At 40.2% G+C, this 16,299-nt stretch overlaps 3 protein-coding genes across 5 annotated transcripts in view; all 3 read left to right on the forward strand.

The window, feature by feature from the left end:
* Positions 1–280: 280 nt before the first annotated feature.
* nabp1a (nucleic acid binding protein 1a) lies at positions 281–4,325 on the forward strand. 2 transcript variants are annotated; one of them, XM_041057993.1, is made up of 6 exons: positions 281–1,348; positions 1,585–1,723; positions 1,927–1,998; positions 2,374–2,458; positions 2,739–2,808; positions 3,346–4,325. In XM_041057993.1, exons 1-6 carry the CDS (start codon positions 1,255–1,257, stop codon positions 3,546–3,548), a joined length of 663 nt encoding a protein of 220 aa, XP_040913927.1. In that variant the 5' UTR covers positions 281–1,254; the 3' UTR covers positions 3,549–4,325. The 2 variants fall into 2 exon arrangements, with proteins under 2 accessions (XP_040913927.1, XP_040913928.1); XM_041057994.1 differs by having other exon boundaries at positions 2,739–2,790.
* A 1,643-nt stretch (positions 4,326–5,968) lies between these two features.
* On the forward strand, positions 5,969–8,153 carry LOC121194435 (C-X-C chemokine receptor type 2-like). Its single transcript, XM_041057331.1, has 2 exons — positions 5,969–6,067; positions 6,441–8,153. The coding sequence occupies exons 1-2, from the start codon at positions 6,061–6,063 to the stop codon at positions 7,517–7,519; spliced, it is 1,086 nt and encodes a 361-aa protein (XP_040913265.1). The 5' UTR covers positions 5,969–6,060; the 3' UTR covers positions 7,520–8,153.
* Positions 8,154–9,553: 1,400 nt separating this feature from the next.
* Positions 9,554–16,299, forward strand: part of spegb (striated muscle enriched protein kinase b) — a 35,654-nt gene continuing 28,908 nt past the window's right edge. For both annotated transcript variants that reach the window (XM_041056859.1, XM_041056860.1), the window contains exon 1: positions 9,554–10,657. In XM_041056859.1, coding sequence (XP_040912793.1) covers positions 10,249–10,657 — 409 coding nt within the window. In that variant the 5' untranslated portion in view covers positions 9,554–10,248. The remainder of the gene's footprint in view (positions 10,658–16,299) is intronic.

Raw genomic sequence — 16,299 nt, forward strand, 5'->3', positions numbered from 1 at the left:
TTCTCGCGTTGTTAGCTGTAAGTGTCTGGGACACATTTGGTAGAAACCAACCCCTCCCTTTTTTATAAACTAGTCAGCGCGCTGTCTGCTTACACTTATAACTGCATTGTATTTACAAAAATAGAGGCCTGGTAACAGTCGGTATCTGTCGACTCGACTGTATAAAAGCAGGCAAAAAGAAATTTCTATGTGTATTCCCCTTCCCTACGAGGAATAATGGAACCGGCCGAGTCATACAAATTTGACCGGCAGCAGTCGCTGACGTAGTTTTTGGGGCATTGTTGAAGCAGAGGAGAGCGTGTAGTTAACAGCTTGTACATATTTTAAATAGCGTTTTTCAGCTCGAGTGTTGTTTAGGCATAAATAACCAGGACATTTAACACAAGGCTTTTCGAACAACTGCAACGTTATAGGGGCCACAGATATAGACACACTAGTCGTATAACCAAGCATTTGGCCAGACTGCGCGTTAGCAAAGCTAACAGTTCCTTACACTCAAAAGAGACACACAAAGGAAATGCGGTCGATTGGTTTGAAAATATTAACGATAATAAGAGGAGTTGTTTAAATGACCGAGGGAGATAATAACTGTTATCTGCAAATACTTCGCAACACAGACAATGTCTCACGCTCTGTTGTAACTTTCAGTCAGTGGAATGGTCTTTGTTAAAACAGAAACATCTCAGATTTGACTCGCGACTCTGGATTTGTCAGTCTGTTAATACTAGTTTATCTGACTTCGACATTTTTGACAAACGGCATTGCTAACTCGTCGAGTGCTTACCAGTTACAATAGAACGGTTTTCATGCTAACTAATGTTATGTGAAGAATGAAGCTGCCGTTATGGCGATAAGCGTGAAAAGTAAGATGCCCAGAGACTCATATCCTGAAAGAAAAAGAAGGTAGCTAACTGCGAGGTAGCTAACGTTTAGCGAAGTAGTCGCCCGGCTAGTGTTAGCTGTTCTGAAGAGGGTAGTTCACCTCATCCAGTGTCACAACAGTTTAATGGTGTTTTACTCGATTGTAGTCGACTATGTGAGAGTCTGGCCCGGGTGTATATAAACAGTTACGATAACGTTACGGTGTTTTGGAGCAGGGTTAAGTTAGGATTTAGCTAACAGGCTAATTAGTTAGCTTAGCCAAAGCTAACACAGTAGCTGTCCATTATAAAGTGACGACAGCCAGTTCTTATTGCTGCTGAGTTTAAGTGACAGGGAGGGAACGAAAGTGATTATTTTCCCGTGAGACTAACAATGGCAGCCCCCACAAACGAGGCCTTGTTTTTGATAAAGGATGTGAAGCCCGGGTCGAAAAATTTGAATATCGTATTCATCGTTTTGGAAATAGGTAAGTAATTGCACAGCAATGCAAGAGTCTCTCCCATACCATCAACTCGTGTCTTTTTTCTTAAAGGGGCCACCGACAACGTTACATCACTAACAGTAAGATTGACCGTTGCTAGGGACTTTTTTTTTTAATGGATTGATGACTTCTCTAAATGCATGTCTGTTATTTAACGTTGCTTAGAGATGTTTTGAGCAGGTTCACTGTCTTAGTTAACATCCTTGTTTTTGTTCCATTAGGACGAGTAACCAAAACGAAAGATGGTCATGAGGTGCGCTCATGCAAGGTGGCAGACAAGAGCGGCAGCATTGCTATATCTGTATGGGACGAACTCGGCAGCCTCATTCAGCCAGGGGACATCATCAAGCTGACCAGAGGGTAGCATTGTTCCTGTGCTTGAACAGATGACATGAGCACCACTTGCGCAGTTCATTTTAAATTTGTATTATTTACTGAGAGATCAGTGCATACATAGATACTTGCAGTTGTCAGGTGGTTATCAACCTGAACTACCTCGTCTGAAAATGTAGGATTAGTAATTTTTTTGTTTGCATGTATTCAACGTGTGATTTCTGTGCTAGCTATGCATCCATATGGAAAGGTTGCCTGACCCTATACACTGGAAGAGGAGGGGATCTACAGAAGATTGGAGAGTGAGTAGCAGGACACTTATCTATTTATACTTAAGTTCTTGTCCCTGTTGGAATTTAGGTTGTAATTTCTCTCCTGCTCAGGCATCATGCAAGCCCAGGGCATTTGTTTTACAGTGACATGCTGGTTTTAAAACATGGTTTAAGATTTTGATGTGTAGTTTAATTAATGAGCAATCAGATTGTACACCTTATCAAATATTATTAGTCATAAGACATCACATTTACACTAGTCTTACTCTGGCTTTTAGCCTTACTGAGCAGCCCCTTGTAAGTCTCAGCTTACTAGTCAGTCACTGTTTCAAACTTACATCCCAGCTAAATAAAATTTTCTTTATTTTTGAGAGTTGTATTAAAACATGGGTTTTGTCTCCCCAGGTTCTGTATGGTGTATTCAGAAGTGCCCAACTTCAGTGAACCAAATCCAGAGCTGCTAGCCCAAGCGAACCAGCAAAACAAGTCTGTGAGTAGCTGGGACCCACTCCCAACTTCTCATCACCAAACACGTTATAATGCCTAGATCCAAAAATTCTCAAAAATAAAAAAATAAAATCAGGCTGACTAGTGTCTCTTCCTGGCCATGTTAATTTACAATATCTTTATAAAATGTCTTTCACACATAGCTCTTTTTGATGACCTACATTAAAACTTTAAGTTTATTCACATAATTTGACCTGTTTAATGGTCCAGTCTCACACCAATGCTGGTAGGGTGCTAAAAGTAACATTCTCTTCCACTAACAGGGTAAACCGGACCAGAATCAGAGGGGGAATTCTCCGCCCAATCAGAATTCAGGTACACCTGCCCCACCAGGTTAGTTTATTTTCCATTATGCAAATAACCTCTGCACTATCAGTTAACTGACTGAAAGCCAATAGCAGAGTTGTGCATGTTCTGTGGATTGGTCCACATTAATGCTGTCACTGCAAAATGACTGTAGAATGTTGTAGTTTTCAGTACTACAAAAGATAAAATATTGACAGCTTTTGTGTTTGTATACACAATCTTTTGACTCGTGAAATTAAATGCAGTTAATGTATGACAAAGGCAGTACAGTGACATTGCTCATCTCTTGATATTCTTAATGTGAAGAGAGGCACAAAGGTTTTCTTTTTACAGCAGCCATCTTGACTTTTCATAGTAGGAAAAATACAGGTGTGACAGTGAGCCTGTATGCAAAGTACCAGGACTGTGAAATTAAAGCAGCTAAAGGGAATTCAGCCACCATTCATTATTTACACCTATGCTTTTCCTGCTGTGACCTTATGTGGAAAATGGCCTATGAAGGATGAAATGTCTTAAAGGTGACTGTTTTTCTTTGAGGACTTGCTTGTATTTCTCAAACCACAGGTAATGGTGCCATGCCGCCATTTGCTAACAACAATCCAACCCCGGGGGCACCCCGTGACCCCGCATTTGGGAATGTTGGGCGATCCAACGGTCGGTCACCTGGCAATGGAGCACCTCCTGTTTCTGTTTCTGGACCCCCAGCAGCCGCAAAGTCCTCAGTTACAATTAGCAACGGCAGGGATCCACGCCGTGCCAAAAGATGAAATAGGGGCCTGGGGGTCGGGGTAATGTGAGGAAAATTATGGACATCCTCATTTCCCCCTGCCCCGTTTTTAACTTTTCTGAGCCTTCTTGATCACAGCATAGATTGGCTTTCAAAACAATGAGTTACATTACGGACTATTTGCATAATTTTTATACAGTCTATGGAAGTCAAAATGTGTCGTTTGTCATGCGTAGTGCAAGTAGTGCTCTCAGCAAGCAGCACTGTGTGATTGTGATCTACCACTTGATGCACTAGCAGGACTTCTTGTATAGTCAAGCCCTGATGGTTGAGTTGTGGCCAGCCTTCTCAGTCCTACACCCTTGTCCTCTAAATCTCACTGCAAATTGCCTGTTCTGTGCCAGTGTTACCTTCCCCCTCACACTGTTCTAATCCCCCTTGCCTGTTCGAACTATACACCCTACTTGAACACTTGATGCACTTTCTTCTCTTAATTTATGTCGGGGGCAAACTTGGCTGTCATTTAAATCAGGAAATGAGTTTCTGCTCTTTGGTGGAAAAGGCCTTAAGTTAGTGAAAGTGGGTTCATGGATTGAATGCACAAGCGAAAAATCTTCAAAGGGTCTTCCCTCTCTTAACCAAACTGTACCCGAAGTGACTCTGTGAAAGGAAAGGTGTTAGTTTTGAATTTTTAAACTGTTTTTTCCATAAGACATGTTTTTCTCATTTGCCATCAATTGTACCTTCATCAAGGTGGGACCACTGAAATACTGGCAAAATGGTTCACCGAATAAATTTGACAGTAATTTTGCTGCCACATTTGGTTTTCTGTAGTCTGTTTTTTAGAGTTAAACTTTTTTTTCCCCCCATTTCTTTTTCTTTTTTCTGCCATTGTTGGAAACCTTTTCCTCAGATGCACAAAATTTGTCACAAGTATGAACAGTACCATAGTCAAACTTCTACACAAGAACTATCTGTGGGGGGTTGACAAGAAGCCCCCCCCTCAGATGTTACTACCTCATTTTAGAGTTACATGTTGTCACTTGCAAATGCAAAACAAGCTGAGCATCCACCTTCAAGTGATGACTTAATTGTACAGCACCCTCTAGTGCCTAGAAAAATAAACTGCATTTGTTATTAGGCCCCATAATGTGAGGTGGAAGAACTAGTATGTTCTTTATTACTTCACTTCCTATGAGATGAAGACATAATGAAGTTATAATATTATAAAGCAAATGCTTATGCATTAAGGATTCCATTGTGAAGCAATGTATTGCATACATGTTTCTTCACATCCTCTGTTGCACCAAGCACCTAAACATTTTGACCCGCGTTTTTGTATGTTGCCCCATTTCACATCTGACGCACTTATGCTTCCAGTTGTCTGTTCTGTGGTCATGAAAGGGAACAAGCATGTCTATAAGGTAGAGGGGGCCAAGTCACAAGTGCCAAGTGCCGGTCTTCACAATCCCACAAGCCTCAGTCCTGTTTATGTACTTCCACCCCTTATGATAAAATTGCGGGACTTGTGACCCTTGAAATTGAAACACATGAGAAATGTGGCAGGAAATGTGATAGCTTTTGTGAACTCACATGCATGTCATGAGCTGGGAACTTCCTGTCATCAGCAGTGGTCAATGAAATCATGTGGCTTTAGGGTATTTTAAATTTCACAGCGTGTTGATTGAGACCCAGATAAGAGGTTTCAGCCCGTTGCCCTCATCAACTGTTGTGGGCTCTCCAATTTTGTGGTATAATTGCGCATCTGATATTTTTCTTTCTATGAAAATTTCTTTACCAAATCAATCACAATGATCATAAAACAAACAGGAACATCAGCTGATTATTCACCCAGTGTTTATTTAGAATTCTTAAACCACATGAACAAGTTTCTCTTTTGATTTTGCCTGCTGTGTGAGAGCTGATCTCCTGACACTAATGACTCAATAACAATGTGGTTTGGGTTTATTTATGGGCGAAGCATTGTAGTTCAGGAATAACCAAACAGTGAGTACTGAGGTATAAACAAACCCCTGACACAGAAGATAAAGATAGGATTGGATTAAATAAGTAAAAAAGTTTTTTTTAAAAAAAAGGGTTAGTACATGGTGATATTCACTGCATAAATTGAAATGGGATTGGAAATTAGTAATATATAAATAAATAATAAAAAAAAAAAATACCTGTCAAGCAAAATGGCTGTAGCCCATTACAAATAGATAGATGCAGTTAAAGTAAATGATTAAAATAAAATAATTTAATGGACAAAATTACTGATTAAAGTACACAACATTTACAGAAATATGACTGTAAACACAGTTCCCATCTATATTTTAAATGTGTCATACATCAGCTTTCATACATGAAAACAAAAACAAAAATTAGTTACATCTTCCCCCTCAAAAATTCTTCAGCAAATCAAAATCTGTATATGTGAGCAAACAGGAAAATAGCCTATGGCCCTGGTGATGGGAGGGGTGTAGAAAAATACAAAGTTTGTTCCCTGTCTCCTTCTGACAGATGACAGAGCCTCCTACGAACAAGATACAACAATGACTGGTGAGTATTTTCACCCTTAGAATAATATGATTGATTCATTTAATAAGCCTGTTCATAGAATACAATTTGACCATTTGTTAATGCCCCCAAAGGAAAATGTACATATAGGCAAGTGGGCAAAGGGATATTTACTATTCAATATCTTGGTTGAAAGATAGTATGATTATACCTCTAATACATTTTTCTTTGAAACTAGTAAAAGTTTAATTGGTTCATCATAAAGTAATAAAACAGTATTTCTTTTTCCCCCATAAAGAATATGTCGCATTTCCTGTGTGTTAAGACATTAGTGTTGAAATTAGCTTTGAGTAGGTTAAATAAGCATTTCCTGTATTTTACATGTCTAACATTTCATCTTGGTTTTTGTCCACAGATCCAAACACATCTTCTTTCATGCTGCTTGACTTTGGCCCCATTTATGAAGAACTCAACTTTACTTATAATGACTCAGAGTTCATCTTCAACCCTGAAACACAGCCCTGCAACTCCTTCAACCCCCCGGATGCAGTGATGGTTGCGGTCAGTGTATTTTACATGCTCATCTTTCTGCTGGCGATTCCTGGAAATCTGGTAGTGGGGCTGGTGATTAGCCTTGGCAATCAATCACTGCCTCCCTCTGACCTCTATCTCCTCCACCTGGCAATTGCTGACGTCCTGCTGGCCATTACTCTCCCATTCTGGGCTGTCTCTGTTACGTGGGGCTGGGTGTTTGGAGATGCTGTGTGCAAAATGGTCACCATCCTCCAAGAGCTAAGCTTCTACTCTAGCATCCTCTTCCTGACTTGCATCAGCATGGACCGTTACATGGTGATTGTGCGAGCTGTGAATTCACGCAGGGCTAACCGACGGCTGGTCAGCTGGGGAGTTTGTGCTGCTGTCTGGATTGTTGGAGCGTTTCTGTCTATGCCAGGGCTGCTCAGCTCCTCTTTTGTGTCTCAAATGTCCAATCACACAGTGTGTTCTGAGCTGTATGATCCCAGCAGTGCTGATGAGTGGCGGCTGGCCACCAGAATTCTTCGCCACGCTTTGGGTTTTGTTGTCCCCTTGGCCATCATGCTGCCCTGTTATGGAATAACCATCAAGCGCCTCCTTCACATCCGCGGAGGGTTTCAGCGGCAGCGTGCCATGAGGGTGATTGTGGTCGTGGTGGTTGCCTTTCTGCTTTGTTGGATGCCGTACCACATTGTAGTGATGACGGATTCATTCTTTAGGACAAAGGTAGTGCCCTACAAGTGTCCGGCAAGGATAGCAGTGGATAAGGCCATGTTTGCCACCCAGAGTCTCGGTCTGCTTCACAGTTGTGTCAACCCAGTGCTGTACGCCTTTGTGGGAGAGAAGTTCAGGAAGAGGCTGCCGCAGATAATGAGGAAGATAGGTGTCCTAGAGAGATCATCACTGTCGAGAACCAGCAGGTCTTCAGTGACATCAGAAATCACTTCCACATTCATGTGAGAACAGAAAAGGGACAAAGGGACACTTTATAACATCGGTGTGTTTACTGCAGGATCTCAAATGCTGGAAAACAAAGTGCAAGCTCACATTTAATGGACTTTAAAAATAATCTATTAAAATAATACAAAAATTTCCTTGAGTTGGCTTAAACATGATTTGTAAATATTTTTTTTTGGCACTTTACTATATTTTTTCTTTGATATTTAACTCTGTGTACATACCAGGGAAATGTTGCTAATGTTAAAATTAAGCTGTGTGTTTTTTTTTTTTTTTTTAATTTCTTATTGTTTGTGTGTTTTCTGTTCCCTCAGTCATGTTTACCACTGGGGAAACAGGAAATCACAAGCTTCAGGTTCAAGTGTGACTATATTTCAACACCATAATACTATGTCACAACACAGAGCCAACACTGCTCACAATAAACATCTTGAGAATCAACTGCACCTGAAGCATAAAGCTATCTTGTAAAGTGTTGTATAATTTTTAAAAGTTAAGTTTTAATAGTCATGTATTGATTTCTTTTTAAAGTATTAGTTTTGTGTGTTAGATGAAGGCATCAGGTTGTAATTCACATGGCACATAATATGCATTTTCTTTATACTCTAATTCCTCATTAAAGTTTTATATAAACGTGCACACTGCTCTCTGCTTATGATCAATATCTCATATTTGACATAAACAGCTGACAGAGGTTAGGTCTACCCTTAAGCTAATAGAGCAAGCAGTGTATTTTTTTTTTTTTTTAAGATTACAGTCACAGCAGCTTCTTTGACAATAGTAGAAGTTGTGATGACAGCAACACCAACAAATGGTTGACATAGAGGAAAAATTTTCTGCCCCTGTACACGCAAAAAGAAAAAAACCCATCCCTTTAAAAAGTGTGGTTTGATTACAGAATGAATTCTGAGAAGTGCAGCACCACTGATTATGAAAAAGGGGAAAAATACTTTGGTTATTACTACATTAAGGTAGTTGTTCCACTGTAGATTCAGGTTTAATGCATCCCGCAAAGCCACATCACAGATAACCAGATGGAAGTGCTGCAGTCACTCTGGATAAGACCTTGACTTTGTTATGGTTTTATCTGGGCGATTTTTCTAGTTAAAAAAAATACTGTTGACATTTAAATCATTATATTTTCTAACTGGTACAATTGCAGCTACTACTGTTTCCACTACTAACAGCTGTTCTGTTTTACAGCCTACCCTCAACAGCACCACAAACTGCATCCTTCAAAATGATCATACAGTTGAATCAACACCTCTGAAACAGTTTCAACACAAACTCGGCATTCTAAGATTCATGCAGGGTGATTTATCGCAGGGCTGATGTATTACAGTACATCAGCTAAGTCTAGTGTTGGGAAGACACTGAATTCGCTCTGATATTGGATTTGAAATTGTATGGGAGTGATTTGACTTTAATTATTTAGTTTTCTTTCCTTATTTTTGCAGTTGCCTTTGACCAGTGTGTTTTGTTGCTTCACAACTGCCTTTGAATCAGTCTGCCTTTGGTAGCATTTTAATAGCTAATGTTATTAGAAATTGTTAAAAAAATTCTAGTGCTGATAACTAGTTTTCAGTTTTGTTTGTGTTTTTGGTACCTTACTAGCTAAGCACCAGGGTTCAGTGGATATAATTACTGCAAATCTTGAAAATCCATCCATATTTACTTCCTGTATAGCTCCTCAACTTTGTTAGTGAATGTAGAAGATACTTAAAGTATTTTCATAAGTCCATCATGCAGTGTCAATACAGTGATAATATTTTCTTTTTCATGATATTTGACCACCTCAACATAATTGGGAGGACAGCTGTGTTCTCTAGATTTGACCTACAAATTAAATATCCGTCCCATACCTACCACCCCCTCCTCTGTGCCAAGTGTTGCACCATCTCACATGTTCTACTGACCTCAGGTTGGCTAAAAATGACAAGGGGGCGGGAGCCTAGCGGTGAGTGGGCAGACGGATCGCCATGCAGCTGTCATTGTAAGGCTTGCTGGGCTGTGACTGTCATTTCCCCCTTCGGACTGTCTGGCAGAGGTAGGGGGGGGGATCATGAGTGGGGTGGCTTAGCTCATGGGACAAGGAGGGGGGGGCACTGTGTGACTTGGTGGACGGGACTTGATGCTTGCATTCAATCAGAAGCTAAGCAAGAACAAATCCGAAGGCCGCTGGGAATAAAAGGAAACTCACCGAAGACTCACACACCTTGTTCTGCAGAGAAGTAACACACTGCTGGGGGATGGTTACCAAAGGCTGAAAAGTCAGAGAACTTCAGGAAAAGGAGGGGGAAAGCTGGGCCGTCACTTCCAAGAGACAAGTCAAGGGAGCTGTTAATGCAACATGATCTCGTGGGTCTTGCCCTAAAAATACCTCTGGGCAGGAGAGAGGCAGCTATCTCTATCTGCTTGATTACCTGGTAATCAACAATTTCTTTTTCTTCTTTTGACAGCAGACAAGCTCAGAGAACAGCATTTTATCCATAGCAGATATGTTTCTAAATATTTTAATTTGGTCTTCCTAGGATAAGAAATGTAAGACTGCCATTAAAAATGTGAGAATTATGCTAACTGTAATGTATATGTGAAGACTGTTCATAGACACTAATGCCCTGACTGAATTGTGGTTTTGAATATTACACGAGGGCCCAGTCAGTGTTTATAGTCATATAATTTAATTAGACAGTTGCAGAATCTGTTGGAGGATCTATTAAATCAGTTCAACCATGAGAAAAGCAGAGGTGCAAATGACCCTGAAAAAAGGGGCAGATGAAGCAGTGGCACCCCCAAGCCCCATCATCCCCCCAAAACGGTCCAAAGCAAGCCCAGAGCAAGTTGTCCCAGAATCCGGGTATCCTACCCCAACTCCACCAGTTTTTATACGCAAAATGAGGAACGCTGCCGTAGGGACAGGCTGTGACATCCGTCTCAAGGTGACTGTGGCTGGAGACCCCCAGCCCTCTCTGTACTGGTACCACAATGATGACCTCCTCAACATGGAGAACCAGGAGTATGGAGGGCTCTGGATTAGGGATTGCAAACCAAGTGATGCTGGCCTCTACACCTGCATTGCCAATAATCACCTGGGAGAGGCTCGGAGCAGCGCTGTGCTTGCTGTCTTGGATCTGGGTGAAGGTAATATCAGTTAATCCATTCAGTCTCACTCACATTTAGACCACTTCTCTAATAGAAAGGATTTAGCTCATTCTAGATTGATTTTGCAGCATTTCACGCAGGGTTTAGATCAAATAGTATAAGGAACTACTACAAGTTATTTAACATTATACTTTAGGTGTTGAACAACCTAACCTATTATTGAAAACTAAGTAAGTAGCCTTTAATTGACTGGAAGAACTACAAAACCTACAGTTTCTCCTAGAGACCCTGATAAGTGATGATAATTCTGTCACTGTACAATTAACCATTACATGTGATTTGCCAAGATCACTGTAATCATTCATTTTAATTAGAAAAGCCTGTAATAGAAATTAAAATTGAAAATTGCCCACACACACTGGTTATTGTTCATTAAACATACATTCAGCCTTATCCCACAGATATTGTTTTTGTCTGCAGTTTAAATCTGCCATTACAGGTTTTCATTCCAAATTTAAATAATCTAAATGCTTTTTTCGTGTTGTGTCCTTGGAGATCCAAATTTGAACCCAACAGTTTTTTTTTGTATTAATAAGGGACTGTGTATTTTTTTATTTATCAGGTGTATATAGTAGCTGTTTGAGCTTAGCATCATGTAGAGAAGGTCCATTAGATTCCCACCATGCATGCAGAGTCGCTGAAAATGAATCATTCTTTGATTCTTGACAGACTCAGCCAAATAAAGCCTCTGTGTGTATTACTGTCAGATTCCTCAGTGTCTCAGCCAAGGATGCTCAGAAGGCCAGTGCAGCTCATCTCAGTTAAAAGATGAGCATTCTGAGCACTGAAACCTCTTTTTATGCTTCTTGTGATCTCCAGCACTGATCTAAATTCAGCTCACCTGATTTTCCTTTGACCACCTCAGCTGCTTTGAAAAACCAGCTCCACAAATGTGCCCTTCATATATCAGCTCAGACACTTTGTCATTGTTCTGCAGCGCTCAGCGTGAATGTGTAGTGGAAACTCAATCTTCAATTTAGTGCTGCCTTTTCCTGCTGAGGAAGTATATGTGGCATGCATTTGCATGCACAGAGATGTCAAGACTCATCACTGCAGAATACAGTTCAATCAGTTTAACAAAAGTAAAGTTTTGGCAAATGATAGCATTCTCTGATGCTGGATAAAACAGGACTTGGCATCTACGTGACAGTGCCTGCTGATTGTAAGCTACGACACGATGCTTTGCACGAGCCTTGGACAAAAATTGGGCACTGAAAGAGTGGTGATGTCTGCAAACTGGACAACGTGATGATGCAGATTCATTTTAGTGTGGGCAGCTAGAAACCACATAGTATAATATGTTCTCCATTATATACCCCCCCACACACACATGTGTATGTATATATGTTTAACTAATTATGTTTTCACAGTTCTGTCTTCACAGTTCTGTTAACACTTTAATAATGTCTTGCTGCATCCACTATATTTGGAAATACAGTACAAAAGAGAAGTGCAGTTTCACCACATCTTTGAGATACAGTGTAATAACAGTAATTGTGCTGGCATGGATTAACTATAGACATTACAAAAACAGTGGTTTCATGGGAGCAGGCCTATATCAGTCAAGTACTTCACATAGTTCTGTTTTGTATTAATAAGGGAAATGGTCATTGAGGATACAATATACATATACTAGTCCAGTGCTACTGGACATTTTGTGTTGTTCTGTGGTCAGAATGATGTTGAACTACATAGATAATGTGATTTTTCTACCACATGAGTGGTATAAATACTGAATATCAGCAACAGTGCTAGTCCCTCAGTATTAGTCGCAATCCTTTCAACTTTCTTCAGATCTGCTAGCAAGGTTTGGAAATGATATCTTAGAGCAGAAGTTTTCCTTTGACTCTCCATTTTAACCTTCAGTTTGATTCAGCTCTCTACTGCTTTGCCATGTTCGTAGCCTACAGCTGTCCCATCACTCAATGATACCGCCTGAACCCTTTCTCTCTCCCTCTCTCTCTCCCTCTCTGAAAATGTCTCTCTGTCCCGCCCCCCTCGTCCACCAACTCTCCCTAGTTATTTATACAGTGGAATGTGCCAGGCCTTAGATTTTTGTGATGTTAGCAGGCCAGCGTCTCTCCTGTTACACAGGAAGACATCACTGCTAAGTTTAGCCCGGCACTGTGTGACTGTTCTTTTTCCCCTCTACTGATCAGGGAATGGGCCAATTTTGAATCCACAACATCTACTTACCCAGGAGCATAAAGATGTCTGCCACCTGGTGTAATGTCACACATCGTCTATGATCCATACTGTTGGTACTCTAATTTCACTCTCGTCTTTTGACTTCTGCTTTGGATTGTGCGGTTAATTTCACCGCTATTGCTATTTTGTCTTGAGGTTAGTGAGAGATTGTGGTTTGGTTTGATTCAATACAGAAAGTTCACAGTGATGTCAGACAAAACAACTCAACTCAATAAAATTTTGCTAAAACCACAATTTTTCACCAACTTTAACCAAAGTGCTTTTGTTGTCTAAATCTAACCACACAGAGCGACTCAGGATGCAAACCCTGGTTTCTGACTGTCCTGTGCTTTGTACGCTTGCCATCCACCCCACACGCCTCCTTGCGACTCTGCTACCATTAATGAACATAGCACTTCATCTGTTCAAAAAATATTGAAATACAATTGAAATACATTAGTTTGAAAGTACATGAATCAATAGATTACATGTCGTGACTATTTCACGCCATGAGATCGGGTTGGTCATTTACAGTCGTGTTTATGGTTTCTGGACATTGAAAAGAGTAGGAATGCAAAACAAGAAGCTACAGGCCTTAAATCCAAGTTGGATGTAAATGCTCATTGAGCTGAAGGGAACTGCAGAGTTGTTATTAAACCTTGATGAATAAGAACAGCTCAATAACTCACTGGTGGTGATTTTATTTAGAAAGCTGTGTTGTCTGTTTAAACCTGTTATGGGGAACTTTAGACGCTGCCACTGTGTGTGACTGTGGCCCCTTTCCAGTGTGTTTGGATAGAGTTCTCAGTGTTGTCTTCCTCTTGAACCGTGAGTGTGAGTGAACAGGTGGAGCTGCAGTTACACTGTGGAAATCCCCTACACCACCATGTTGCTTTAATAAGTAGAACAACAAATTAATGTTTTTTAATGGACAAGTCTGTTTATTAGAGCCATTTTGACTTGAAGTACAAGTAGTTTTGTAAGAATCACGTTAAGTTTTGTAAGTCACTCTAAGTTAGGTTTTGGAGTGTATGAGAGAATCCTGGTTTCCATGCTTTCCATTTCATGCTCACATTCTGTGGAGCATAAAATAAAAAGTGTAACAATTCAAAAAACACAGAGAATGACATAGAGATGAGTAAACATGTTTGCAATACTCTAATCTGCCCTAGGTCTTGAATTTAACCTTTGAGAGATCAGTACTCATCTTGTACAGTGTGGACTGAAATGTCCGCAGTTACCATAAGCATAACTGGTGCGGATGAAAATAATTTTACAATCTACTGTTTATCTCTTATTTAAAGCGGAGCAATGGTAAAACTGTCCTTGGAGCAAATTCCCTTGACCTCAGAACAGAATTTCACATTCAGTAATATACAGTAAAGACAAACAAAAAATATATCACCTGTCCATATCACAGTCCCAATTATGTGAGCTGTTTTACTGGAGCCCATTGGTGGAACATTATGTTGATTCAGGTATTCTTTTTAACTTGAAAAAAAATTTAGCCATCGTGATTCACTTGAGTTATTTCAGTAAATCCAAAACAGCTACTGTTAGCATTTTATGTGCTGGAACAAAAAAAAAGAAGAAAGAAAGAAATAAAATATATCACTCAGCAACGTTTTTTTTGGCTAAGGCCAATGAGCTAAAAAAGGCTAAAATGCTCCATAGTGCTGACTGCAGGGACTGCACCTCAACTCACATTACATGCAGTCATTTTATCTATTGTTAATATAAAAACTTTGATTTCTGGAATCTTAAGAAAGACGCTGTTAGTGTTAACACTGCATCAAAGGTGCCATATTTGGCACTTTAGTATTATTAAGTCATTCAAATGTATGGTATGTAATAGTAACCATACAACCAGAAGAGGAAAAGCTGGATATAGTGTCAGCCTTAGCATTTGTTGTGTGTCACCAGTAGTGTTGGAGATAACATGTTGGGAAATACACTTCAGTCACTCATGACTAAGGCAAATTAATATTTTTACAGTAGAAGTAAGAACAGTTGTTCAAGCATAGGTTATTACTCCAGTACATAACCTGTGTGAAAGCATTCGCTGGCTGACACAAAAACATCACGCTGTTTTGTCACAAGATTGAGAAGCATGACAAACTTCCTGTTACAGTAACATTGTGTTTGTACATGAAAGCAGGAAGTGCTGAAACCAAGGAAACAGGACATGATTACACTAGGTGTCTGAAAGGATGAAAACCATAACTATAAATGCAAATGTACTGCACAGTGTGCAACACTGACATTGTATGACATTGTAAATTAAGAGTTACTACCTAGGTTGAATTAAAAATAGGAATTTTCTGGCACTCTGAGCATGCTCACTGTAATATTTTGTCCTGAGTTCAGTGGGAGGCTATCAGAACTGAAATGCCATTTTTAAACGTATCTGTTTCCTTGTGCTGAATCATACATGGCAGTGAAATGAAACGTGTTAGCATTAATGCCTTTTCCTTTCCCTGAGGCTAAGGAAGCCTCAGATACTGAGTCTTTCAAAATGTAGCATGCAATAACATTACATTACATTACATTACAGAATATTCAAGAATTGTTACACTAACTGCATCAAACATTAGCAACCAAAATGGCCATGTACAACAATACAGTAGCTGTGCTATGTTTTATGGGTATAGCAGTGAGTACAGCAATTAAATGTATCATATCCCTTGGAAACAGGATGGCTTTGTGTAGCCGGTGTAAGCAGGCAGTAACAGATTTGCTGTGAGAGCTAACAGTGTTCCAGCAATGCAGAGGAGTGAGGAGGTCCCTTTAGCTGTTGCAGTGATTCTCCCCTTCTCTGCCGACAACAAAACATCGGCTCATTACACCAGTTGAAGACTAAGACACACACACACATGGGGAGGAAGGGAAAAATGAAAAATGTCAACCAGTGCTGTAGAACACTGATCTCAAGAGGGCTGGATCACTCCCACTGTTTTTTCTGCCTATCGGTGTGCACTGCCTGTGGGGTGGAACACAGCGGGGGAAGATGCTTACACTGTCGCTGGCTATTGTGTGGACGGGGGGGGCTCCCTCAGAGTGGATGATATGCATTTGAAAGACATTTCCACCTGCGGATGGAGGTCTATGCTCTATGCTTTTCAGAAACGGATTCTCTCAGAAGAGCTGCTGAGACTCTGAGGTGCAACTTGTTATATAATGGACCAAAGTGCCTTCTTTCCATTTTGTTTTTTTTTCTTGCATTTGATTATGAAGCTTTCACCTGCATGTTAGCAGACTTACAGTGTATAACAAGTTGAATCTTTCACATCCATGTCAGATGTTACTTGCAGGTGTCTTTGTAGAAAATTTCCTGATTTAATCGTACAGTAATGGCTCGTAAAACCCCGGTGTATCCTGGGGAATACCCTGCTGCTGAATGTCAGCCAAGACAAAAGATATTTGTCGAGGATATA

The sequence above is a fragment of the Toxotes jaculatrix genome, chromosome 15 (genome assembly GCF_017976425.1).
Source record: "Toxotes jaculatrix isolate fToxJac2 chromosome 15, fToxJac2.pri, whole genome shotgun sequence".
NCBI lineage: Eukaryota > Metazoa > Chordata > Actinopteri > Toxotidae > Toxotes > Toxotes jaculatrix.

Excerpts from the sequence above, each read along its gene's own strand:
- nabp1a (XM_041057993.1), top strand. The coding sequence starts at position 1,255 with ATGGCAGCCCCCACAAACGAGGCCTTGTTTTTGATAAAGGATGTGAAG. Across the intron at positions 1,724-1,926 it reads ATCATCAAGCTGACCAGAGG|CTATGCATCCATATGGAAAG; the intron begins GTAGCATTGTTC and ends TTTCTGTGCTAG. Across the intron at positions 2,809-3,345 it reads AGGTACACCTGCCCCACCAG|GTAATGGTGCCATGCCGCCA; the intron begins GTTAGTTTATTT and ends CTCAAACCACAG.